Source organism: Zonotrichia albicollis, chromosome Z (genome assembly GCF_047830755.1).
Source record: "Zonotrichia albicollis isolate bZonAlb1 chromosome Z, bZonAlb1.hap1, whole genome shotgun sequence".
In the NCBI taxonomy this organism is placed as follows: Eukaryota; Metazoa; Chordata; class Aves; order Passeriformes; family Passerellidae; genus Zonotrichia; species Zonotrichia albicollis.
The window spans coordinates 79,438,759-79,465,511 of NC_133860.1; the positions used below are offsets into that span (position 1 = coordinate 79,438,759).

At 43.5% G+C, this 26,753-nt stretch overlaps 2 protein-coding genes across 3 annotated transcripts in view; one reads left to right on the forward strand and one right to left on the reverse strand.

The window, feature by feature from the left end:
- Window positions 1–3,545: 3,545 nt before the first annotated feature.
- LMNB1 (lamin B1) lies at window positions 3,546–26,058 on the forward strand. 2 transcript variants are annotated; one of them, XM_005491367.4, is made up of 11 exons: window positions 3,546–4,110; window positions 13,224–13,380; window positions 14,090–14,215; window positions 15,175–15,345; window positions 16,721–16,846; window positions 19,296–19,516; window positions 20,989–21,214; window positions 23,155–23,259; window positions 23,675–23,794; window positions 24,482–24,583; window positions 25,824–26,058. In XM_005491367.4, the coding sequence occupies exons 1-11, from the start codon at window positions 3,761–3,763 to the stop codon at window positions 25,863–25,865; spliced, it is 1,746 nt and encodes a 581-aa protein (XP_005491424.2). In that variant the 5' UTR covers window positions 3,546–3,760; the 3' UTR covers window positions 25,866–26,058. The 2 variants fall into 2 exon arrangements, with proteins under 2 accessions (XP_005491424.2, XP_026651832.2); XM_026796031.2 differs by having other exon boundaries at window positions 3,595–4,110; window positions 23,675–23,814.
- The window catches only part of MARCHF3 (membrane associated ring-CH-type finger 3), an 83,180-nt gene continuing 76,877 nt past the window's right edge, over window positions 20,451–26,753 (reverse strand). Inside the window, exon 6 of the mRNA XM_074533659.1 lies at window positions 20,451–23,302. Coding sequence (XP_074389760.1) covers window positions 23,291–23,302 — 12 coding nt within the window. The 3' untranslated portion in view covers window positions 20,451–23,290. The remainder of the gene's footprint in view (window positions 23,303–26,753) is intronic.

Genomic DNA, 26,753 nt, shown 5'->3' on the forward strand with positions numbered 1-26,753 from the left:
CTCAAGCCAAAAACCAGGGAGGAGTATTACTATTACCCCATCTGCTCATGTGAGGAGTCTCCAGATTTTGTTCTCTTTCTAAACAGCTGCAGACACCCCCGTGCTCTCTCCTCCTACCATGGCTGTTACAAAAAAAACCCATTTCTATTAATTTTTTGTTGTTTTGCTTGGTTTCTTGAAAGCTCAGACTGAAGCAAATTCTCTTTTTGATTCTTCTTTAGCAGACATTCCCAGGTGAAAACAAACAGACAACATTTTCTCATAAGTACTCAGGTTAGGTGATATAAATTTAAATATTTTTATGTTTTTCTTCTTTAGGAGAACAATATCTGAATCACTGAGATAACCCTCAGACTATGGACACATATGCAGAATGTATTCACTGTGTCCACTTTAAAAGTAAATATGGTATAAATACAAATTATTATATATACATATAAAATCTGTTTAGCAATACAAAGTTGGCAACAGCAAAAATGGCTCATTTACTAGAAATTTCAGGATCTATACAAATTTCCCAAAACTTAAATCAGTGCACAGAGAAAACCTTTGCTATTAAACGGTGCATGTTGGAAGGCTTTTGTTTAAAATGTCTCAGTTATTGAAATGCTTTCCACATTTTGAGGAGATGAGTCCAAGAGGTGCAGTCTGTTGGGTCTGTAAGTTGTGTACAAGCCCCATATACACAGTTTATGCTGACTGCAAAAAAATTAGTAAATTAAAATGAATAAATTGCAGCTGCAGTGGCATTCTGAACCCGTGTGGAAAGTACTTGTGATGTATTTTAGAGGTGTGTTAGAGGCAGGGCTGAGTCACTCGGGTAAACACCACATTCCTTTTTTTTTTTGTTTGTTTGTTTGGAGCTGCCCTGAGTAAAGAGGAACAGTGCTGATAATTCAGTTTCATTAGCCCAGGTACAGTTTGAAGACCCATCATTTACTCACTTCCCTTTTCAGACTAATCCAGCAGGAAAAATTCAATCACACAAGCACCAGAAAGAAACCTCAGATATAAAGAAAATTTCAGGGAAATCTGACAGCAGCAACAATTACTTATTTCTTTACAGAAGCTAGTCTTGTTGGTGAAACCAACACAAGTTTATTTTCTTTTTTTTTCTTTGAATAATGAGATATTAATGGATTCAACTATTACAATTTTATGTGCATAGGAAATGCTACATCTTTTTTTTTTTTTTTTATTAGATGGAAGCAGCAACCTGAAAACACAGACTGGTGAAAAATAAGCATGGAATAGGCAAGATCAACATTTAGTTTTTCCACTGAGTAATTACAACAAGAAGACTGATCTGGCCAGCTGCTTCCACTACAATATTTGTCTCCATTAATATTTTTTTACTGTATTAGCAAATCTGGTCTGCTAAATAAGCATCATTTAGTTTAATCTCATGTGGTAAACCAGGAAGCTAAAATGCAGTGGTTTCAATAACAAAAAGATGAATCTTGAGGCTTCTGAGGGGGAAAAGAAGGCCTCCTTACAAATAGTGTGGATTTTTTAATACATCCTTTTGATTTGGGAGGTGAAATAGAACACATCACTCCCATACCTCTGTCAGGAGAGAAAAGTGCTTTGCTTCAGGCAGACAAATATAGTGGGGTGGGGAAGGGATGATACCACAACTTTTTATAACAAACTGAAAACCCCTTGATTTAAAACCAAGCACCAAACTAAACTCTGGAAGCAGACAGAACCAAAGCCAGCACTAAACACCTGCAGAGGGCTCAGTTTGTCCAACAATAAAACCTCCCAAACTTTGTCTCTTGTACTGCCTATGAACACAGATCCTTTCACAGCAGTGCCAGCTGCAGTGTAAAATTACCCAGAGTTATAATCCTACTGTGCTGACAATTTTATGTTCCAGCAGGTGCTGTAGAATTTTTTACCAGCTGCTATAACTCTTGTAACCCAGCTTTTTTATTTTTCCAGTGAAAAAGGAGCAAATTCTAGTAAATGGCAGGGAAGGAAAAACCAGAGATAATGGTTTGTGTCTGCAAAGGCACCATGTGGGAAAAGCAGGAGCTTCCCAGCTATGACTTAATTACTTTAGTTATGTACACCCCTGTGATTGGAATATATTCCTTTGGCAGTTTGAAGGGCTGTCACCTAGCAGGGAAAATTTGCAAAAGGATTCCCGTTCTTCCTGAAGAATTAATGTTCAGCCTGAAAGTGAGTGCCTCTCACTGGCAGCAAAACTTCAGGAGCCTCAATGACATCAGCCAAGGAATATGAAAATGTAGACTCCAAAGGTGGGCTGACTCCACCTGAGGAATTGCACTCCGAGTCCTGAAACTCGCAGAATAGTGGAATCATGTCCCAGTTAGGTGGGAAATGAGCTCTGAGGTCATCAAGTCCGGCCTGTGACTGAACACCACCACATTGTCACCCAGACCATGGCACTGAGTGCCACTTCCAGCCTTTCCTTAACCACCTCCAAGGACAGTGGCTCCACCACCTCCCTGGACAGCCCCTTCTGCCCTCTCATCCTGCACCTGGGATATCCCTGGACACCACATTCCTCCAAAGCAGCCTCACACTGCGTGCTCAGGTAGCAGCAGGAGCCAACGTTGTTTTCTAAAGCACAGTGAGCAGCCTGTGGGTGAGAGAGACGTAAATTCTGGGTAGGAAACGTAGCACAGCAAAATTCCTTATTTATGAGGGGTTTATAGCTGCAGCCGGCCACAGCCCAGGGGTGCCCGGGGCCCAGAAGCCGATGGCCCCGGGGCTGTGCCGGCCGGGGGGCGGCAGCAGGAGCGAGGCAGGGCCCGTCCCTGGGCCGGCCCTGCTGAGGCCGCACCTCGAGGGCTGCGGCACCTCCGGGCCCTCACACGGGCAATGGAGGGGCTGCGGCGTGGCCGGGGCAGGGAACGAAGCTGGGAAGGGAATGGAGCCCCAGGAGAGGCTGAGGGAGCCGGGAAGGGGCTCAGCCTGGAGCAAAGGAGGCTCGGGGGGCCCTTGTGGCTCTGCACAGCTCCTGCCAGGAGGGCACAGCCGGGGGGTCGGGCTGTGCTCCAGGGAACGAGGGCAAGAAGAAATGGCCTGAAGCTGTGCTGGGGGGAGTTAGGTTGGACATCAGGAGGAATTTCTTCCTCGAACGGGTGGCCAGACGTTGGAATAGGCTGCCCAGGGACGCACTGAGTTACTGTCCCCAGAAGTGCTAACGGAAAGCCTGCACGGCGGCCAGTGCCATGCTCTTGTTGACAGGGTGGTGTCCGGCCGTGCGCTGCGTTCCATCACCCCCGCCTGATTTATCCCGCCATTCTGTAATTTACAGCCACGCCGCCGAACCACTGCCTCTCCCCGGGAGTGCTCGGCCAGCCACGGGGCGCTGCGAGCGGCCCGTGCGGGGATCCCCGGGCGGGGCGGCGGGAGGGGACGCGTGCTCCGAGTCCCTTTGTCCAGAGCTATGGGCGGGAACGGGGGGCGGAATGAGGGGCGGGAACGCTCGCGGGGCGTGGGCGTGGCCCGGCGGGGCGTGGCCTCAGTGGCGCGCCCGCCGGCCGTTGGCGGGTTTTGAATTTAGCCCGCGGCAGAAGGCAGCTCGCGATTGGCTGGCTTGCGGTCACGTGGGCGGGAGCGCCGCGAGCGCGGTCCGGCGGGGCGGGCGCGCGGCCATATTGGATCGGTGCGGAGCCGGCGGAGGAGGAGGCGACAGCGGTCGGTCTGTCCGTCCGCGCGTCCGCCTGTCCGTCGCTCCCCTCCTGTTTCCCGCCCTGCCGGTGTCCTCCCCCCAAGCCCGCGCTCCATGGCCGAGCCCGCGCCGCGGCGGACCCGCGGCCCAGCCGTCGCCGCGATGTCGCAGAGCCCGACGCGCATCTCCCGCCTGCAGGAGAAGGAGGAGCTGCGGCAGCTGAACGACCGGCTGGCCGTGTACATCGACAAGGTGCGGAGCCTGGAGACGGAGAAGAGCGCGCTGCAGCTGCAGGTGACCCAGCGGGAGGAGGTGCGGGGCCGCGAGGTCACCGGGCTCAAGGCGATCTACGAGGCGGAGCTGGCGGACGCGCGGCGGGCGCTGGACGACACGGCGCGGGAGCGCGCCAAGCTGCAGATCGAGCTGGGCAAGCTGCGCGCCGAGCACGAGCAGCTGCTGGCCAGGTGGGCGACAAAAAGGCCGGGAAGCATCGGTGGCACGGCGGGATGGAGATGGGGATGCGGGCGGAGCGGCGCGGGAGGCACCGGCGGAGCGCACCCCGCCCGTCCCGCCGGCGCTCGGCCGGGGCTCCGCGGCCGGCAATGAATGGGGGAATGAATGAGGAGCAACGGGCAGCGCTGCCGCCGCTCCGCCCCGGCGGGAAGAGCCGGCCCCGAGCGCCGCCCCTGCCGGGTGCGAGTGCCCCGGCCCCCGCAGCATCCGCGGGGGGCTCCGGTGCGCACGGAAAAAGGGGGGAGTTTGGTTAGACAGGTTGGGTATCAGGCAGGAGTTGCTTTCTGTGAGCTGGAACAGGTTGTACAGGGAGGCTGGAGCGTAAGAAATGAGGTGAAGTGCTCTGATTGCTGCCCGGAGTAAAGGAGACCTTAAAGCACCTTCCTGTAACTAAGGGAGGCTGCGGAGAGACTTCTGACAAGGGCGCGGGGTGATAGGATAAGATGGGAGCGGCTTTAAACTGAAGAAGGGCAGGTTTAGATGGGATATCGGGCCGAAATTCTTGGCTGTGAGAGAGGTGATGTCCTGGCACAGGTGGCCCGGGGAGACTGTGGATGGTCCCATCCCTGGAATTGTTCCAGGCCAGGCTTGATGGAGTTCAGGACGGTCTGCTTTAGTCTGGGAACTGGGGACTGGACAGGCTTTAGAGTCCATCCCGGTCCCTTAGCTCTGTGATTCCATGACTGTTCACCTCCCCCTGCACGGACTGAGGGGCTGTCCTGAAGGTTCAGGTTGCTTCGGGATGAAAAACTGAGCCTTTCTCAAACAGATTAACTTCATAATGTGAAAATGCTGACTAGGTAATACATAGATCATGCTTGAAACCCAAGGGGGCTGATTTCTGTGTGCCCTCCTGGTTGTTCAGATGTTACCAAAGGTAGAATTTGTGTCCGCACATCCCCCAGATTGACGGCTTTAGGGCACATTGCCAAGATCCCTGTTTTTGCCACGAACTGATTTTGAGACACTTAGATTTTGCTTCCTAAACACTCGGCTCGATTAATTTGTTTATTTGGTTCCTTGTTTGTGTTTACCTTCAATTTGATTTTTGTGGCTGCTGCAGTTTTAGGCGTTCCCGCTTTAGCCTTGGAATCACAAGGTGTGGCAATATTGGGATGGGGGTAAAAACCTCCAAAGCTGTTATTCTTCCTCTGCTGCTGTGTCTTAAATGCCCTCTCGGCCCTGATGTTTCATGATGAGGAAGATACTTCATGTGTAACCAGCACATTGATGTTCTCCCGCGTCTATAGACACCTCTGATATCTCTTGGACTCTGTTATTTATAAAAACCAAAACCGTGAGCTTCTAATTAGTGAGACTGGTTATTCTGGAGGTTCTCTCTTGGTGCCTCCTGAAAGTCTTAAATCAAAGCAGTCATTGACAGTGATAGGGGAAAGCCAGGTGTAGCTGCTGACAGGCACCAACATTGCTTGACTCCGAGGTCAAGCCAGGAATTTTCATCCCTTAGTGATTTTATTGAGGAAGACACACTCTTGTGTCAGCTTCTCACATAGACGCCGTGCATGGGACTGGGATCTAAACGCAGTCTGTGGTGGATTCCCTTTTTGTGGCTGGAACCAAGGCTTTAATAACGCGGACACGGGCATCTGCATATTCTGTCTTGCATTTGCCTGTGATACTTGGCAAAAAACCTGTTTTGTTGGGGGCGGGTGTTGATTGCCAAGAACTCCTGGAGGGTTTAGTGAAACAAACACTCGATGCTGTTTGGGGCTCCTGGGCTCCACTTGTTTGTGGCTCTTTGGTGTGGCTTGGTGCTGCCAGACCTCAGGATGAGCGTGCAGTTTCTTAGTCGTCTTTGAGTGCTAAGATGGATATCTTGGGGATATCTAAGCTTATCTGTAATTCTATTTGCAAAGCCTTAAAAAGGAGCAGAGGGGTTTTTCACTTGAACTGGAGCAGGCTCCTTCATGGCTTCTTAAAGCTGTTAAATCACATTGTAGACAGAAATGCTCTTAAAAGCACTTTGCACAAGTGTGCATAGGAGCACTGTGAAGGTTTGCAAGGTAACATGAGGATGTGTGCTCTCAGCAGGATTTTCCTTGCCCTCTCTGGAAGCTGAACTGCAGTGTGCTGTATGCACTGGCTTTAGTTAAAATGTGAGTATGTTGTAGTTTGGATCTAACAGAGCCAGTTGGGGGGAAGAAAAAGGGAAAAAAACCAAGTTTCCTGACATGTTTGGTTTGTGAGGTTTAGGTATTCTGGTAGCCATAGCATTCAAATTAGTGATGGCTTTGTTTCCTTACAGAGCTGGTGGTGGAGAAATGGTTCTCCAGGTGTTCTGGGTCTGTGAAGGGAGCAAAGATGATTTGCCACTTGATTATCTGAAGCTGGGCAATACCATTCATGGTCTAGCTGGCCTTCTTGTGTTACTTGAATATTTTTGCAGGTGTATTCTTGTGCAACTCTGTTTCCTCTGGTTAGCACTGCATCCCTCTTAATTGTTTGATCCATTTTATTCCAGTCATCTCTCAGTCACTCTTAGTGCCTCAAACTCAAGCTTCTAGTTACTCTCAAAGTGCTGTAGGACTTTTCCTATTCTTTCTTCACGAAAATTAAAGCTCCAGTCACCTATTTGTTGGACTTGCTGACTTCAGTGCCGTCTATACGGTGTGATGCACCAAAAAGCTTGCTCTGCTCATACTTCAAATCCCTCAGTAAAATTGCATTTTTTTACTGTTTGTTTACACTCCTATATATATAGCAGTCTTGCTGCATGCCCTCCTAGAGTGCTTGCCATGCAGCCATAGGTTCTGCTCTAGCAAAAATATGAAGGTTTCCCTCAATACTTCAAATCTCTAAAGAACTAAGTGGGGGAAAAGTGAGATTTAAAAAATGAGCTTCCCTATTTTTGTTCTGGAGAGGGGATGGGAAAGTGATACTCATAGTTGTGTAAGTAGGAAGCTTGTGATGGGCAGAATGGAGATAAAGGAAAATAAATCTCTGCATCTCAAGGCTTAGGGGGGAAAAAAAACCCCATGCAATTTGCATTTGGGTGTATAGAATTCTTGGGAGGTGGAGGAGAGGGAGATCTCTTGTGGGATCTCAGCACCTCAGGACTGAGGTGCCGAGCCACCGAGACCACCCTTGGGGGGCTCGGGAGTCCTGGAATGTTGCCAGAAGTGTCTGGTGGCTGGACTTTGATCCTACACAGGAGACGACACCTGTATGAGGATAGGAGGATTTCACCGGGGTGAATGGTGAAGGGATTAGTTAGTTAGAGAGTGAAACACAGGGTTTAGGATTTCTGTACAGGGGGGTTTAGAGAAGTAAGATGGAGGAATTGGGGCGTGTCCTGACCTCCTTCTTCTTCTTCTTCTCCTCCATCTTCTGTGGTGATGGTGGCACTTTGGGATTGGTTATTACTGAAAGTGCACCGGGCAGTAAGGGTGAAAGGTATTGGGGAAAAATGATAAAGATTGTATACACAACTTTGAGTATAAAGATAGGTGACCGCCCCGGAGGGCAGGGGAGTGTGCTCATGGCTGGCTGCTGAGCAGACCTCTGTCGGGCCGAGAGAAAATCTTTTAGATAAACAATTAATAAACACAGAGACAGAGAAAAGAACTGAAGCGTTCTCATCCTTTGGAACGCGGGCTGCCCCAAGGTCACCCCGGGCCTTTCCAGGCCATCCAGACAGCCGAAAACCGGACAATCTCTCTTCCATAGTTCGAGAAATTAAGAGACAGCACAAATTTCACAGTATTTCCAGTTTATTTTCTCATTAGTGATTAGACAAGACTTAACTGTATGCTTTGCTATCAGTGTTGGCTGTTGTAGAGACATGCCTCTACTTCTGTACTTTAAATAAACTTGTAATAATTTTTTTGTAATAAAATTGTGTAATTAATTGTGACTGCTACGCTTTTGCCAGTCAAGGGCTGTGGCAGACACCAGCAGTAGCTCCACAGAATAAAATGCCTGTGCATATTGATTTCCAGCTGCTGGGCTTGCTCCTGAGCAATAAAGGCCAAGAAAGGTTGCCTGTAGGTAGCAGGACCACAAACACTCAAAATACGTGATGATACAATTAGGAACAAATTATTTTGAGGTAACAACTCCTGTTATTTTTAGGTAAGAGTGCACTTCCTACAACAGAGCAGCGTTGCCTTGGCTGGGAGTTCAGATTGCTGCAAGTTCCATATTTCTTGGGAAAAGGATTAAATGGACAAGGCATACAAATCAGTGAGGGATGTCGTCCTTGGGCATGTCATAATGCCATCATTTAAGCAGCAGGTCCATTGCATCCTACGAGACTGGACAAAGCTTCTGCTTTGGAGGGGAAACGTGTCATGGGTTCATCGTTTGCCACAAGCGCACACCAGGGAGAACTGCTGGGCCAGAAAGGTCTCGTGTGTCACTGGAAGCAATTAACTTAACAAGGGTGTGCATTGTGAATTTTGGCACAGCTGTGTCACCAAGTCCTGCTGAACAGGGGCCATTCAGAAAGCCAGGGCTGTCTGGCTGCTGTGTTTGTGTGCCTCTGCTGATGGGTCAGTGCGCGGGAATCCGGCTATCTGGTGAGGGGCGAAGGCCAGGGCCCCTGCGCATCAGAAAACAGCCCCCCTCGGCGTCTCGGGCAGGTCAGGTTTCAGCATAGTTTCCCACTGGTGGAAGTGGTTTCTAAGATAAAGAAAATTTATTTCGAAGAATGTTTCTGATGGAGACTTAATAGTCAAAAATCCCTGGCTGGACTTGCCCGGTTCCGGTTGGTTGTGTGAGGAAATTGTGTTCTTTAGGAGGTGTGAGCTGGTGTTAACTCTAGTTAATTTAGGAAACCCATTGTTTGCATTTGTCTTTGGCAGGCTGGGGTTTCATTGTGGCAGTTTGCCAGTGTTGAGGGACATCTGCCTCCTGGAAGAGGAGAGACAATGTGATTAGAGTAACTTTGAAGGAAATTGTGTGTTTTATTGAAGGTGTTGGCAAAGGACTTAATCTTCCTTTATTATCTTCAGGTGTTTTGTTGAGTGCATTAATAGTAAATGTGGCAAAAAACTAAACTTTAATTTTAAGTATCAAAGAGATAGTTTATCTGGCTGGCTGGCTTTGTATCTCCAGCTGGCCTTCCTTCCCATCTTCACTCTGAAGTACATTTCTGCGCTGAGATTAGACAGTAAAATGAATATCAGGAACAGCTTCCCATCGGCCTGTGGCTTGAATTACTGATCAAGGGTGCAGCTGGTACCCCAAGCAGCTACACAGAACCATGTGGTGTTGGTGCAGGCAAAGATGTGACACCTGCTCCAGGCTTTGCCAGGGTGCATATGTGCTGCGAGGAGCTGGAAAGGAAGCTGGCTTGAGTTGTTTTCAGGTGTATTTTTGTTATTGTAGGTGATCTTGAAAAGTGAGGCAAAGATTGGAACTTCAGAGGTTTAATCTGAGATTTGTCGCCGTTTGGATGTGTACCATAGAGGACCCAGAGGGGGAAGGAGTGGGGTAGTTGACTTGTTGCAAAATAATTCGAGCCACTGAAATGTAAGAATTTATATTCTGAAGTCAGCATGTCTTCTGTGCAGTGTGGGACATAAATATTTGGGCTCAAATATGTGGAAATGTAATGAAGACAGGGTAGTGGGCAGTGGCTTGAAATGTGTTTGTGTGTGTAGTTTCTGCTTAAAATGGGGTTATGGGGTTCACACAGATGACCGTGAGCTTCAGGTTGGATTTGTGACTTCAAGCAGGGTGTGACTAGAGATGATGTGTTGTTGTTGGTTGCATACATTTAAATAAAATGGATAACATGAGACGAGGTTGAAACAACATTACATATATTTATTTACAGGAAAGCCATACTTGTCCAGTTACTTTTATGTCGGTCTCTAATCAAATATTTGAATGCTCTTAGGTGCCTCTTATGTTATTTAAGTTACTTCCTTGTAAAATACAGCCCTAGCATTTTGTCTGCCATGGGGGGAATATGTGGGAAACTGACTGCTAGCTAAATAAAACATAGAAAATTCATGACTGTAGTTGGGTTTTTTAAATTATTATTTTCATATTTCTCTACAAGTGGAGTAGAAAACCAACCCACTGTGCAGTAAATGTAATTTTATAGGGGTCTAAATATAGGTTGTATTATCAGGAATGGCAACACGTGTGTATCTATGTCACGACTTGGCTGAAAGCCCATGCTTTCCTAGGAGGGTTTGGTTAATGTTGGTAATGCTTAGCTTGGTGATCAGGCTCTTAAGTAGCTGCAGAGAAGAGTGGGTGGGGTGTGGGAGGTGAGAAGAATCTGCTGTAGGCTGGTGGCATCCTGCACTTGGTCAGTTCCAAACGAAATTTTGAATTACACCTCCCAAGGTCTGGCTGCTGACTGCTTGCCTCGCACTAGCCGTGTGGCTTGTCTGGCTCCAGATGGTCAGCTCAGCCAGAAAATTATTTCCTTGGGGCTTTTGTTTAGTTGAGGCTTTTTTGTGTGGCTTTTCTATTAACTTAGCAAGAAGTTTAAGGAGATGATGGGAAATTGTAGGTTGCTGTAAACAATTCCGTGGATAAGGAGATCCACGCACTTTGAAGTCAAAAGAGAGAAAACCAAACTGCTTCTTTGAAAAAGATGCGAGTCAGCAATTACTTGTTTGCTTTTATTTTCCTTTCATGAGTCAAACTACTTGAAAAGGAGCGCAGTTCTAGGTAATCTCTGAACACTGCAACAGGAAGGTGTTTGAGGTTTTTTCATTTGCTGTATTCAGATGTAGCTTTGGCTCTCTGGGGAGATAGAAGGCATCTATTGTCAAGAGGCTGAAGATTTTCCTGGTCAAAATTAATGGGTGTAAGGGTGAAGTATGTGCTGTATACATTGGTGTTTGTTTTTATAAATCACAGAGGCTTTTCTGATCTTCTCCTCCTTTCCTGAATTCCCTTCAGGGCTGGGATGACACTGTTGAGTTGCTGAGATTTCATCTGGCTTCCAGCGTTTGAAGTGTTGAGCTCCAGTTTCTGTTTTCTCTCTGAGAATGTGTTCATATGAGCTGTCTCACAGTTAAGACAGCTCATGTCACTAACAACTAATAGTGCTTAATTTTAATTCTCCACCCACCCACCACCCCCCTGCTGTGGCTTTTGTTGCATTAAATTATAGTGTGGCTGCACAGACAGTCTTGTTGCAAACAAGCCAGAAAGGGCTGATCTAACTGGTAATACTTTTTGTGGTACAGGTACTACCCTGGGTTTTAATCATGTTGTTGTTGTTGCTAGTCTATTTTATTATAATACCCTTTTTTCTCTGCCGATGCATGGCAAGAATCCTCTTCTCAGCTACCTCTCAGTCTGTAAATGCATTAAAAAGGTATTTGTATTAAAGCAATTTAGGATCTAAGCAGTTTAAGGTATCCACCACCTTGGATAGTGGCACATTTTGGGGAATCTGTCTGTTTTAGAGTCCAGGATAATTTGGGGAGCAGCTCACTGTTTATAGTTCTGCAACTTTCTCATTTCAGGATCTGACTTGGTAGCCTTGGTTTCAGCATAGGAGAAGCAGTTTCTTCACGTTTTGATTAAAGCTTTTTTTTTCCAGAAGTGTGATCAAGCAAGAAATGTCTGCTGTGGACCCTCATACTTCCTACTAGGGGATGGAGGGATTGGGTTTTTCTACAGATGTTTTTGTACAGATGCGCAACACACCTTCCCTTCCTTCTTTTCTCTCTTCTGCCGCACACTTTCCTTGCATGTTGAAGTTCCAGCAGGGCTGGGTGCAAGAAGAAGGACAGGGAATAATGCAGAGAGCTGGCAGCAGGAATGCCCAAACCCTAAATCCTGTATTTTTGTCCAAGCCCTGGGTCCAGCTGTGGGTCTGAGGAGTGAGATCCCACTAAGGCAGTGGGGAGTGCTGGGCAGGAGGAAGCAGCTGAGTGCAGAAGAGTGTTTTTGTGTGTCTCAGGGGCTCCCAGCCTGGCCCTTGGATGCCAGGGGGGAGAGCAGCAGGTGCTAATCCCAGGGATCGGGATTAAGGAGCGCTAAGTCTGTTGCGTAAGGGCTGCCATGTGGTGTGGCTGTGTGCTGAAACCTCCAGGCAGGCATTCCATCCCTGCATCCCTCCGTGTGCATGCACCTCGCCTGTGAGCGAGGTAAGTGCAGGTAATCTTGGGGGGAAAAAAGGATTTTTTAAAGCTGAGGGTGTCTGCTTTTAAAATTGCGTTGATTTTGCCTTAGGTCACATTTTGTCGAGATGCATTGCTGTTGTGTCTTATAAACCTTACAATGACTAAAAAGAGTAGTGGATGTATTCTGAATCTGTCTAATTTTATTTTGATTTCAATTTATCCAATTTTCTGCATATTATGCTGTTTATTCTGGGTTGGTTCTTTTGTGTTGTTTTGGGGTTTTTTTGACATCTGGAAAGAAAAGCGTAAAAGCTGAAGAAGGTCAGCTCTCATTATTACTGAGCCTGAATCTGTCCATCCCTTTAAAAAGTTCACAGTTCAATTAAAACCATGTAGGACTTGTGCATGCTACTGCCCTTGATAGACAAAGGTGGATATCCCAGGCAGAAAAATAATGAACTCCAAGGCTGAAGAACTTGTTACACATTTAATGGCTGCTTGTGCCATCTAAGGACAAGAGACACTTTGATTCATGAATATGGGTTTCCTTTCTCCTGTTTTTGATAGTAGCCTGTTACAGTGTTATTTGTGGATAATAAACTTGTGTTTTTGTGACATTACTTTTCCCCCCTGTTTGATTTCTCTGTTTGAATATGCTGGTTTGGGAGATAAACACCTAGAACATGCTTGACTGCTTGTCTAGACACAAAAGCTAATTTGAAGGTAATTTGAAAATCTTCTGTGCTTGTCTTCATAAAGAAATCACCTCTGCACCAGTGTAATTTCTATGATGTCAGATATTGTACAGACAGGATTTGGGTCTGTGGAGCTTTGCCATTTGCCATTTTTGAAGATTGCTGCCAAAGCCCAGTAAATTTAGCTAAAACAAAATGTTTTTGACAGATGTTTCTCAAGTTCAAGGTTCCAATTGCTTTTTTAGCTAGCAGTCTATTTTGGGGACATTTCTACGTTTTCTTGTAATCACTTTCTCTGGTTTGTTCCAGCTATGCAAAAAAGGAATCTGACCTCAGTGGAGCCCAGGTCAAACTTCGTGAGTATGAGGCAGCCCTGAATTCTAAAGAAGCTGCACTGGCCACAGCCCTTGGTGATAAGAAAAGTCTGGAGGGAGAAATTGAAGATTTGAAAGATCAAATTAAAGAGGTGAGAAGAAATGAATATCTTAAGCATCAGGTTCTCTTAGCGAGTGAGGTGGTTGTCTGTATTATGAGCTGCCAATCTGATGAAATATAACTTTGTAACCAAAATAAAGGATGAAAACCTGTCCAGAGCTGAGGCAGCTCTTAAAATCGAAGATGCTGAAATTATGAGGGATGTTACTTAGGGGGAAGAAAGCAGATCAAGACTCAAAGTACACTTGACACTTTTCAGAATTGTTTTGGGGAGCAGATTGGCTTGACAAGAACAGATAATAAGTGACAAATAACGATTTCTCTCTGCCCCCCATTTGTTTCTGCCTCTGGTTCTGCATGTTCTGCTGGAACAATGAGGAGGAAAACCTCCTAGTTTTGTTAGCCTTTAGATTTGTAATCTTGAGCATCGCCACCTCAAGAAGACAAGTTGTGGAGAGAAGGAAACTGGTGTTTTCCATGTATTAAAAATTGATTTGTAAGGAAAATTATTAGGGAGCAATTTTAGTGCCAGTTACTAATGTGAAATATATAGAACTCACTTGTATAAGCAACTGCAAAAGTGTCTATGTGTGATATGTAATATTACTGGGATAAATACTGGGATTTGATTGTGAAGTTAAACCTTAATATGTAGTAGCTGTAGTTCTGTGAGGCTTTGGCCACTGTGTGAGTTCTACTGCATAATTTGTGTTGATTTTTTTTTTTTTTATTTCTTAAAGCTTGAAGCTTCTTTAGCTGCTGCCAAGAACCAGCTTATAAACGAAACCTTGAAGAAAGTGGACCTCGAGAACCGTTGTCAGAGCCTCATTGAGGACCTGGAATTCCGTAAAAATATGTATGAAGAGGTAAATTTAGCCTCAAGAATTAACATTTTTAAAGAGAAGGCAGCAACTGGTGTGGGAAATCCTAGAATAGGAAAATAACTTAGGTTGGGAGGTACCTCTGCAATTTGTCTGAACTCCTACTCAGAGTAGGGTTTACCTCTGTTCTGGCATGAAGGTTTCTAACTTCCTTTTTCTAGGAAAAATGATTTTAATTCTGAATTCTTGTGGTAAAATAACCTCATGTATCATGTTGTTTCATCTTAAATTCTGATCATGGTATGCAATGCAGATGTCTTTTTCTGTTCATGAGAAAGTAGATTAATTTCCCACATAATCCCATTATAAGAAATGAAATGGAGGGAGACTCAAACAGGTGCTCTGGGCCTGCAATGTTTTTAATTTCAAACCTTTCTAATAGGATGCTCTTGAGTAATGGAAGCAACGAGGAATAGTCCTCTCTTAGAACTTTCTCTTGCCACCCTCCCTTTCACCTGAGGCATTTGAGTCTTTCCAGGAGGAACCTTAAGGCAGTAACAAATGTCTTTTGTTCCATGTGTGCTTTTTCTTGCTAGAAGTATTTTCAGCTTTGTTTCATATTGTTGGAATCCCTTTCTTTCCAGAGAAAGCACAGGCAAGCACACAAGTAAATGGGGAAAGTGAGTTGACTGTTATTTCACAGCAGTTTGATTTTGTTGAAGCACACAAGGTACCTCAAGAAAGGAGGGATCTATTTCCAACATCTGATGATTCTGAGGTGTATTTGTTGCAAGTTCAGGGAACTCTCAGAAAGAAAAAATACTGATGGTATCCTAGCTCTTATTTTAACGACTGGCTTTTGCAAAATAAGGCTGGGGAGACCATTTCTACCAAAAGCTTCATGCCTGAATAATCCGTCACTAGAACCTGCGTTGCTCCCCGCTCAGCAGGAAACTTTAGTCCCGTATTTCCCTGGTGTTAGCGTGTTTCTGTGGCTCCCACAGGAGATCAATGAGACGAAGAGGAAGCATGAGACGCGCCTGGTGGAGGTGGATTCTGGGCGCCAGGTCGAGTACGAGCACAAGCTGGCGCAGGCCCTCCACGAGATCCGGGAGCAGCACGACGTGCAAGTGAAGCTCTACAAGGAAGAGCTGGAGGAGACTTACCATTCCAAGGTGAGAGCAGTGTTTTCACACAGCTGTTTGATGTTGCTTCGGTTTTGTTTGGATTAATAGCGCAATTTCTGGCGGCTTGGAGGGGCTTGGAATTAGCATGCGTTTGGGTGTGGGTTTGCACTTTCACATCTCACTTTGTGGGAGCAGGTTTCATGCTCATCAGGTACAGCAACAGAAGGGAAGGAAGCACTGTGTGAAGGTGGTGTGGGGGGAAAAGTGATTAATGCTGGGATTACTGTGTGAATTCAGGGAAAAGTTTTTGAATTGTTAAGCATGATACTGAGCAATGATAAATAAGGTGTCCCGTGTTATGTATAAAAATTCATAATGGGGCTGCTGAGAAGACAGAAAATAAAGTTTTCTGAGCCTGTACAAAACATGGGGAAGTTTTACAATGCCCAGTGACTTCTGTTTTTCACTCATCTAGGCAGAAATCTGAAATCAGTTAGACTTCATCATTTCCTTCCTCTGCTGTTACTCAGCATCTATGTCAGGAGGCACCCTGATGTCTCAACTGAACCTGGTATCTGTGGCTGTGCTTGTTGCAGTTAGTATTTTTTAAAAGCAGGGTGAGATTTTACATCAGAAAAGTTCATATAAACTGAATTTATTAGCATCAGTTTTGGTCTTTTCAGCCTGCTTATCTCCAGGCCTTTAATCTGGTTTGGAAAAGATTATTTAAAATAGTCTAGCCAAAAATGCAACCCTTCGTTGCCTCCTTGGTCTTTATCATCAGGTATACTTCTCTGTGGTTTTGGAAACTTAGTTAAAAAAAAATAAATTAGATTGCTTTGCACCATCATCATCATTGAGTTCAATAAATCTGTGGTGCAGCTCAAGTGTGTGTGGTAGTGTTCAGCAGGAACGATTTAGTTACTCTATAAAAGTAAAACTGTTGAAGTTTGAAGTGATAGAATGAAACAATAGTGGTTTAGAACACTGGTACTGGTGCCAATTTGCTTTTATTGCCTGAAAGGTAACAAGTTTGCCTCTTTTTAGACAATGTAAACTAATTTCAGTTTAGAGAATGTAAACGAATTTCACTAAGAAGAAGCTAAAGCGTGTTAAATAAACATTTAAGTGTATTAAATAAACTTTAGCCAGCATGAAAACGGAGCTCAGTAGCTCAATTTCAGTAATGTCTACTAGGGAAAGTTTTAATCCTAAAGTAACTATTCAGAGAATTGGAATTCCAGGCAGGGCAATCCAACACGGTAACCACGTTTTAGCCCTAAAGAAAGAAAGGTTTCTGCAGCGTTGGAGCTGCAGAGAGGAACTCGGGTGGCTCAGCGTGGCCTGTGGGTTTCTGGTGATTCATTCCTTCTTCTGGTGAAAGTTATGGTGGAACTGACGCGCTTACTTTGGTGCCCTGCAGCTGGAGAGCGCCCGGCTGTCCTCGGAGATGAGCAGCTCCGCAGCCAACACCATCCGGGAGCAGCTGAACGAGTGCCGCATGCGCATCGACAGCCTGTCCTCCCACATCACCAGCCTCCAGAAAGAGGTACCCAGCTCTGCCTCCTCGCTCCCGCCCTTCACGCCTGTTGGGCTTGGTGTCAAAGGGCTTTTCTTACCGTTACATTTGTTGGGTTTTGTATTAAAGGTGTGTTTTTTCCCCAAGTTTGTTCAGTGTCACAACCGGAGTTTTGTCTTCTCTCCTCCTGCTCTGTGCTGTTTCAAATTAATTTATATCTCCTCTTGACAAGCTTTATTTTATTTTTCTGTGTGTAGTAGGCTGCTATAGAGCCAGTGTTTGAAATGGGGTGCTGTGAAGTGGCTTTTGTGGAGAGATGAGGCAATTTTAGGCAAATGTGTATTAAATGTTCTTGACACACTGAGCAGTTTAGTACTGACTGGACCAGCCTAGTGTAGAATTCTACAAAGCAACAATCAAAGCCAGAATTGGAATTTGGAGGCTCTTTTCATTCTAGATCCAGTTTGCTTCCAGACATCTAAAAAATCCAAAACTGTTGACAAGATCTTGCCCAGATTAGGAATGTGAGACTGAGCAAACAACATCAAAAAACTGTACTCAAGCATCTGTAGGGCAGGGCCTCGAGCAGAAATTGATTATTCCTAGATTACAGAGGGCATAGATCACACCCAGAGAAGTATGACATAGTGTGTGACAAGTGATATGTTCAGTACCGGCCTGCTTGTAACATTGTGTGCACTGCAGTGGAAAATCCACAGTGAAAATCAGAAGAGTCAGGAGTAGGTTCTGCAGTAAGCTTTTGTAACTTACTTGAAAATGCAACAAAACATGTGAACATTTTTGTTAATATAAAATACTGGTACTATTCAATCCTTTCTGTAATACACTTTGAATTTTACTCCTTCTGTACAGTAGACTCTAATAGGGCATCAAAATTCTGTGTATTTCCAGTGAGAAATATAAATGTGGGGGATATTATTTCCTAATTTCCCAAATAAATTGGCAGATACTTGTAAGAGTCTTCCTAGTTTTCCTTTTATCTAGTCAGATTAGTCTCTGGAAAAGATCAGGTGGTAAAATGAATGTGCATGGGGTTCCACAGAGTTGGATGGAAAATTTTGGCCACTTAGATCTTATTTCTGCTTTTAGATTGCCATCATCTTTTGGTGGTTCAGTCAAGAGGTTTGTTAAGTTAATTGCCTCTGTTCTGTGACTCCAGGAGTGACAGCTTTGTTCAGAGGACTTGCTTCTGAACTGGCAGAAGTGTTTGTTGCTAATTTCAGGGCATTCAACTTCTGTCATTTTGACCATGATTTTTCCACCAAATAAACCATTTTGCTGTGGTTTTGGGGTCGTTTTTTTTATGGTAGCATTAATGAAGTCAGCCAGGACACTTTTGTTTTCCACTTCAGTAGCATTAAGTTAAGCTTAATTTTCTTGGAAATCTCTTATCCCTGGTGCTGGTCTGGTTTGAGTTGCCAGCACTGAGCTCTGTAGTAGACTCCGCTGTGATCTTCCATGTGACACAAAACTCCATTTACTAAATTCCTTATCTGGCTCTTAGCATTGACAACCAGTTATACTGGTCCCTTGTGTCAGACATGGAGACTCCCTCTCCTCTTCTCTGTCTCTGGAATATGTGGTGACTTCCTAAATTTGGATGCATGCATAACAAACTCTGTGATTATGGGGCATCGGTTCGTCTGTCTGCTCCTTAATTAAAAAAAAAAAAAAAATTGAATCTCAAGGGGCTGTGAAACAGAAGAAAGCATGCTTATGGAAACCCTAAAGCTGCATTTTGGGCTTTCTTTTGATAAGCATTCCATTCTGGGTGTGCACTTTTAAGATCTGCTGACCTGATGGAGTTTTTGAAGCAGGAGACAAAACAGATTTCTTCAAGGAGTGCTTATCACCACACTCTGAGCAAGCCTTGGAGGCTTTGGGGATAGGCAGGCAGGTTTGCACTGACAACAACCCCTATTCCTTGAGGATTAGCAGCACCAAGCCAAAGCACAAAGCAGACACCTGGAAAACACAGAGTGCTGAAACACCTCCAGGAGTGGTGGTTCCTGCCTCCCCGGGCAGCCCACTCCAATATCTAACCACCCTTTTGGTGAAGAAATCTGTCCTAACCTCCAGACTAAACCTCCCCTGGTGCAGCTCAGGACTGTGTTCCTGTGTCCTGTCTGGAATGTGTTAAACTTAAACTCTTAAGCTCGGCTTTTCTTTCCTGAGTAAATTCAAGTGCTGTAGCATATTTTCAGACCTCAGAGAAACAGAGCGAAGTCATTGTTTCCCCAAAGATGTTGCAAATTTCACTGGAATTTTATGTGTTTCCATTTGTAGTAGGTGAGTTGGAAAGGAGGGAGTTGAACACATGGGTGAGTTTGAACTCATGGGAGGGTGTAACTTCTGTATTTTGAATTTGGTGCTGCCTGAACAGCAGAGGAGCAGCACGTGGAGGCTTGGCTGGGCTTTCTCTGCACCACCGCTGATGTTTTCAATGCTTTTCCTCTAGTCCAGAGCGTGGCAGGACAGAGCACAGGAGCTGGAGAGCACCTTGGCCCAGGAGCAGGAGAACTGCCGCAGAACACTGGCAGAGAAGGAGAAGGAAATTGCAGAGATAAGAAATCAGATGCAGGAGCACCTGGCTGACTACGAGCAGCTCCTGGATGTTAAACTGGCACTTGACATGGAGATCAATGCATACCGGAAATTGCTGGAGGGTGAAGAGGAGAGGTAGGGAAGACATGGCAAGGCAGTGGTGTCTCTGTTATCTCTGTGCTTTTCTTGTCTCTTTCTCTGTTAAAAAGCAGTTTTTAGTGGTGCTTGACTGCTTTCCACGGCACTGTTTTTGCCCCCTCCTGTCTGACAGAGTTCTAAGTCATCAAGAGACCAAGGACACTGATTATCAGACCAGCTCTCAAGGCAGCAAACACCCTTTACTCTTTTTCTTTTTAAATTTTGTTTATATTTTTTTCTCTTTTTTAAATCTTTTTTAATCTATCTTTTCTTTTTAATATTTTTAAAATTTTTCCCCTTCCTTTTCCCCCTTTCCCTTTTTTTTCCCCCTTTCCCTTTTTTTTCCCCCTTTCCCTTTTTTTTCCCCCTTTCCCTTTTTTTTCCCCCTTTCCCTTTTTTTTCCCCCTTTCCCTTTTTTTTCTCCCCTTTCCCTTTTTCCCCTTCCCCATTAAGGTCCAGCAGAGAAGAAGTAATGAATTGTTATTTGTATGCCTGCTTGGTGCTGTGCCTAACGTTCTTCTGCAAAATTAGTTGCAGGGTTAATTATTTGTTACCCACATTCCCCCAAGTATAGAATCATTTTAATAAAGTCATAGCCATTGTGGTTGCCCAGCTCATCAGCCAGCTGCGTTTTCCACATCTGGCCTCAGAGTTCTTCCAGTACTGAGAATTTTCACCTCTGTCACAACTGTCATTTAAAGCAGTTTTGTTCTTCACTGTGTTCTGAGCTACTCTCTGCTGATTCCTCTCAACTGTGGGGATGGAACAGCCAAAGCTTTTATGCCACTGTGTTTTTGCATTAATTTCACACAGTGGCTTAAGTCTCCCTAGGGTTTTTGTTTCTTTGTAGTCTTCAACAAATGCACAGAAATGCTTTTATGCTCTTAATGTAGTAATCCATCAGTATTCTCTGCTCCAGGAGCATTAATCAGCTGTTTGACAACATTTTATTCACCTCTTCAGTACTTCAGCTTTCACTTATTCATGTAACATGCTTTGTTTACTATGCTGCTGTATAAATCTATGGGAAGAAGAGGAGATGGAAGGAAGTTTATTTAAAAATGAGGTGGAAAAAGTGAAACTAAATCATGGAGTCTTTAAGGCTGGGAAAGATATGAATCCAGCACTGCCGTGGTCAGCACTAAACCCAAGTGCCCCAGTGTCCCCAAGTGCCACATACACGTTTCCAACACGTGGATGTTTGGATGATGATTCCACCACGTCCCTGGGCAAAGCCTGACTGCCTTTTCAGTGAAGAAATTCCTCCTGACACCCAGTGTGCACTATCCCTGTCCCACTTCAGCTCTTCCCTCTCACTCTGTCCCGCATTCCCCGCAAGCGCACCCTGGCCTCCAGCTCTCCTCGCCCTCCTGCCAGTGGGTTGTGGAGGGCAGGGAGGTCCCTCCCTGACCCCCCCGTTCCCTGAAGTGCTCTGTGTGTGTGTGTGTTCTCTCCCTTGCCCACGCCAGGCTGAAGCTGTCCCCCAGCCCCTCCTCACGGGTCACCGTCTCGCGCGCCTCGTCCAGCCGCAGCGTGCGCACGGCCGGCGGCAAGAGGAAGAGGATCGACGTGGAGGAGTCCGAGGCCAGCAGCAGCGTGATCATTTCCCACTCTGCCTCTGCCACGGGGAGCGTGTCCATCGAGGAGATAGACGTGGACGGGAAGTTCATTCGCTTGAAGAACACCTCTGAGCAGGTTTGGAAGTGACCGCGCGTGTTCCGAGTAGAGAGAGTCCTCGGTGCCCTTGCCGCTCCCACGGCTTCACTTTGACCCCAGAGCTTGTGACATTAAGGAGCTGGTGTGTCCCAAAGAAAGCCTTCACACACTGATCTGGATTGGTGGTGACTTTCCCCCAAGGATTTTTGGTGCTTTTGTTTTACTGCCAGGTGGCCCGTCCACCAAATCCTTACCTCGCGCTTCTGCGTTCTGCCTTGCAAGTAATGCACCTGTAAAACTGTACAGGTGAAGTTGTTCCTGATCAGAAATACTGCAAACAGACACCAGGCTGCTTTAGATGCCTTTTCAGCACCTTTTCTGCCTTAAAAAGGTTCAAAACAAATAAATACATATGCAGAATAGAGGTCTAGATGAAATTAACTGCCAATGTCCCTTGTATCTGCATAGAGCTTCCCTAAATCATGGTTTTTCTTCTTCCTTGGCTGCACACACAATTTTATGAGCCCTCAACTCCCATGCCAAAGCCACTGCTACAGTGACCACTGAGATTATATGGTTCTGTGAATAGGTTAGGATTTGAGTTGGGAGGGTACACACATCTACACAAATAAAGAACTGTTTGATAAATAATAACCACTTCCTTATTTTGCTGTTACATACAGCACATTTCCCTCCTTTATCTCCACTAAAAGGCAGCCTGTTGTGATGAGCTGGCCGTGTTCCAAGTGTCCCCGTCCCCTCTAATCAGTGAGGATATGGACAGGCTCCTCCAGACAGTGATCATGTAGGTTTTAATTACCTGTAATTACAACACCTGGGGAGCAATGGTTTCATTTAGTGAATTCAAGAAACCTTGACATTTCTCTTGGTCTAGACACTTCATTCTGTAGATGACTCAATTCAGCCAGATCAAAAACTGTTTCTGGTGAGTCAGAATCTGCCCCTTTTTTGCTTTTTTCAGGGATTTTTTTGAGTTTCCCCCCGCACATATGCTTGTTTAACACATAGATTTTTTCCCCCACCTTTTATTTAATTACCCTGCACATCCCTTGTTTCATAAGGAAGGAGAAGCATCAGTTTTGTTCCCAGTAACCATGGGTGGTTCATGTTTTAACACTTTTCTAGGGGGTGTAGATATTGAGCAACTCCCTGTAGTGCAGTGTAATAAACTGTACTTGGGGAATATTCATAAGTGTTTCGACAGTTTATATAAATAAATAGATTTAAAAATTTAAAAAAACACTCTTAAGGATGGTATGTGTTGGTGCAATGACAAACTGAATGTCGGCATCCATGGAATTATATAAGATTGTTTATTTTAGGTAATTTTAACTTGACAGTGGGAACTGTTGAATGATCAGAACCTGTGTTTGTGGGAGAGTTGAAAAAATGCTTGTTTTGAATTTAAAAAACACTTACTCTTGTTTTGAAGAAGTCATTCTGTAAAGATGACCTGTATGTGATTTGTTAATACTTTTAAAGTAGTTGATAGGAAAAAAAATAACATAGGGAGTATGTGGTGGCAAGTGTGCATATGTAAAAATATTTCAAGAATACTAACAACAGTATTTTGTTTTCTAGGAAGCCTGCTTGCCATTCTGTGCTTCAAAAAACAATAAATATTTGTAAGGGGATTTTAATATTTAATACCTATTACTAATATGTATTTCTCTGGCCCAAGTGATAACAAAACTGATGCAAATCATAAACATTAGTTAAGTTAACATCAGAACTCAAAGGCAGAATGTATTAAGCTTTAACTTCAAATAAGAGGTAAGATAAATTAACCTAAAATTATTCTAATTCCATGCTGAAGATCAAGTGATAATAAACCCCTTCACTGAAAGTTTTATGTGTGTCACAGCCTTAAAGATAAAACACACTACATTGCATAGCAGAAAAAATTAATGCCAGTGGAAATACTAAGTTTTTTTTCTTTTTCCTCTCCCTTTTTTTAGGATCAACCTATGGGAGGTTGGGAGATGATCCGAAAAATAGGAGACACTTCTGCAAGTTACAGATATACCTCAAGATACGTACTAAAGGCAGGCCAGACTGTTACTGTAAGTGGTCAGGTTTCACTCGAAATGGACTTCAGGCCAACTTCTGTGGGTGAAAAAGACAAAAGGGTTTTTAGTTTTGTCCTTCCCTTGTATGTTTTCAGGAAGTTATCACCTGTGTTTGTGTGGGGCATTTGTTGTGTTAATTGCTGGGATAATTAATACAGAGATGTTTTTCAGAATTTTCTGAGTGAAGCACTAATTTTCACCGTGTGCAGGTGAAAATTTTAAATCACATTACATATTCTGAAGTCCCTGCATTAAAAACACATATGTTTTATTGTACAAAACTTTAGGATTTGCTTGGTTTTCCTTACTGGAAGGGATTCACAGCGTCACTTAAATGAAATAACATTAGCTGAATTTGGAAATGTGGTAAGGCTGGCAAAAAATGTTGCTGTGTGACTTGTGTTGTCAGATCTGGGCTGCAAATGCTGGAGTAACTGCGAGCCCTCCCACTGACCTCATCTGGAAGAACCAGAATTCCTGGGGCACCGGGGAAGATGTGAAGGTTGTGCTGAAGAATTCTCAGGGAGAGGTACAGCACTCCAGATCTGTGTGAGATTTTTTTCTCTCTCTAGGTGGCATCACCTACAAGGATTCAGATGAGGGCTCCATACAGGAATGCACTGCAGGGGTTTTTTGGGTTTTCTCCTTTTGGAGAACTAGCTGCCGTTTAGAAATGCCTCTACTGAAGCCTGTGATTTTTTTTTTTTTTTTACTCTGTATTGAGTCTAAATAGTGAAAAAATTACATTTTCAGGCACCTTCCTCATGGCAGGAGCTGGGCAGTGCCTTAGAACACACCTTGAAAAGAAAGTTTTGGTAAATTCTTAAGTCAGTTTTTCTTAAGCCTGTGTGCTTATGAGGAATGGGGAATCACACAGAGAAATCCACATGAAACAATGAGGGGTTACTAAAACTTGGGATGGGATAGTTGCTGTGACATGCTGCAAGTGAAAGAAAATATTTAAATATATATGAAAAAATCATATTTTGGAAGGACCTGATGACTTTGTTGTCAGAAACAGTCCTTTTAATCTTTAAGATATTTAAAACTAAGCTGCTTATGATCAATGCTTGAGAAGTGTACAAACAAAATGAGTACAAGGAGTTCTCCCAGCAGCTGGAGCTTTCATTTCTCAGAAGTCCTGAGCAGGTGAGAAACAGGAGATTTTGTAATTGTTGTTTTTTTGAAGAGTCCAAGTCTTAAAACTGTCTTGCAGGAGGTTGCTCAGAGAAGCACTGTGTTCAAAACAACAGCACGTAAAGGGGAAGATGAAGAAGTAGCTGAAGCTCTGGATGAGGAAGACATTTACCGTCAGCAGGTATTTTCTTTTAGGGCTAACAAGGTTATTTATGTTCAAAAAACTGAGATTTAAGTCATGAATTCTTAAAACAAAAAATTACAAATTGAGTGCAGATGTTCTTTTATTTTTTAAAATCAGTAATTAAGGAAAGCATGGAGCTGTCTTTCTGAAAATATTGCCTAACATATCCTCTTGCAGAGAAGTACATTTTTTAAAAGTTTAGGATATGGGGATTTTTTTTCTCCCCTTAAACTCTGTTCCTCTTAGGATTCCCCCCCATGCCAATTTATAGTAGAGCTTGGCTTAAGCAGCTAAATTTACTGATAGTTTTCAGAATTTAAATCTCTCTTTATCTCTCATAGAGAAAGCCATGTTAGTATCTTATATTCAAATATTTTCTCTGATAAAGAGAGATACTCACATATTTTCTCTGATTGAGATAATTTGAGATTTGAAAACTCTTTGAGAGAAAATGTGCCTGGCATGCTGAAAAAAATGAAGTTCTGAAGATGATAAAAAAAAAAAAAAAAGAACTGTGTTGGAAATGAGTAATGTTAGATTTATTATATAGAACCTCACAAGGTTCTTCTTTATGCTCCCTGATTCAAATACAGAAATTATTTATATTTTTCTGATGCCTGTCATCTTATTACTCCTCCATAGGAAAGGACATGTAACATTGTTTTAATTCCAGGATAAAACAGGTTGTACAGCTTTGCTGTCTCTTGTTTGTACCCTGCCAGGGCAATAATTTAATGTATGCGAATATATATATGTATGTATATGTGTATATATATGTGTGTGTATATGTATGTATGTATGAATATATACATATATGTATATATGAATCTAATTATATATTAAATGTAATAATATCTAATTTAAATATATAATTTAAATAAAATTAAATGTTTAAAAATATAATTGATGGTATAAAAATATATAATTAATGTATGTTTGAGAGATAATGAAGATATAATGAATATATAACAAATATAGTCAATATATAGTCAATATATAGTCGATACATAGTCAATATATAGTCAATATATGTTATAATTAATATATAATTAATATAGAATATTAATATATACTTGTTTCTTACTATATATTAAAAAGCACAGTAGATTCTTTTGAGTAGAAAAGCAGTTTGAGCATTTTGCTGCTGGGTGGTTTGTTGGTTTTTTGGGGGGTTTTTCTGGGTGATTTTATTTCTTTTTTTTTGTTGGTTTTAAATGGTTCTCCCTGTTCTCAACAGGCAGAGCAAAGGGCATCCAACAGAAACTGTGTGGTCATGTGAAATTCCAGCCACTCCAGGCTCCTCCAGCTGTGGTAATCCCTGCCTGCAGAACAGAGCCTTCTGAGAAGCACAACGTTATTTTCCTGTCTGTGAATTTTTAAAGCTGCGAGTCTGATGGCCTTAAACTTCCTCTGCCACTGAAAAAAAAGCAAAAAACAAAAACCCAAAAAAAAAAAATCAAACAAAAGAAAAATAAACCAACGAAGGAAAAAGGAAGGTTTGTCACAAGCATCTCGACTTCCTCGCAGGATGTGAGCTGTTAGCTCCTGCCAAGGAGCGTTCAGCAGATGCTCCTGTCTCTCTCTCTCAGATTTATACACCAGTCTCTCTTCATTGAAACCTTGCTGGAGTAGGAATATTCCAGTGTGTTTTGGGGATCGATTTTTTTTAGATTATACCACTTTAGACTAGTTGCTACGACCTCTTTGTATTTTAGGTGCTGTTGGGAAAGCTTAGAGCTTAGAGCTCTTAATTCTGGAAGAGGATTCATGTTACACCTTGTAGTTGTGTTGTTAAGATAGTGTTACCAGCTTAAATTTTTATTATGTGGTATTTTCTAACAAATTAGAAAGCTGTTTTAATATGGATTGCCTTATTTGTTTACAACTTTTAGTAACAAAACAACGTCTCTAGAGGTCTAGTCTACATTTGTATGGGAAACAGTTGTAATTTTGCCAATGTTGAAAGTTTTTCTGTCCTTTTCACATTATTCCAATGTCTGAATTTAATAAAGTATGTCTGTGCTGCAGAGTAAAGTTTATGGAATTTTTTTCTTCCTAGAGCTGAGCTAAAAGTTGAATGAGCGTTGAATCCTTAAAATTTGATGGGCTTTGAAGCTGAAGAAACATCCATTAAATGAAACAGTGGCATTTAATGTGCAAAGATTTC

Bases quoted from the DNA above. Each gene is read 5' to 3' on its own strand.
- LMNB1 (XM_005491367.4), top strand. From the start codon at position 3,761: ATGGCCGAGCCCGCGCCGCGGCGGACCCGCGGCCCAGCCGTCGCCGCG. The intron at 4,111-13,223 runs GTGGGCGACAAA...GGTTTGTTCCAG, and splicing joins CACGAGCAGCTGCTGGCCAG to CTATGCAAAAAAGGAATCTG. The intron at 21,215-23,154 runs GTTTGGAAGTGA...CCCTTTTTTTAG, and splicing joins TGAAGAACACCTCTGAGCAG to GATCAACCTATGGGAGGTTG.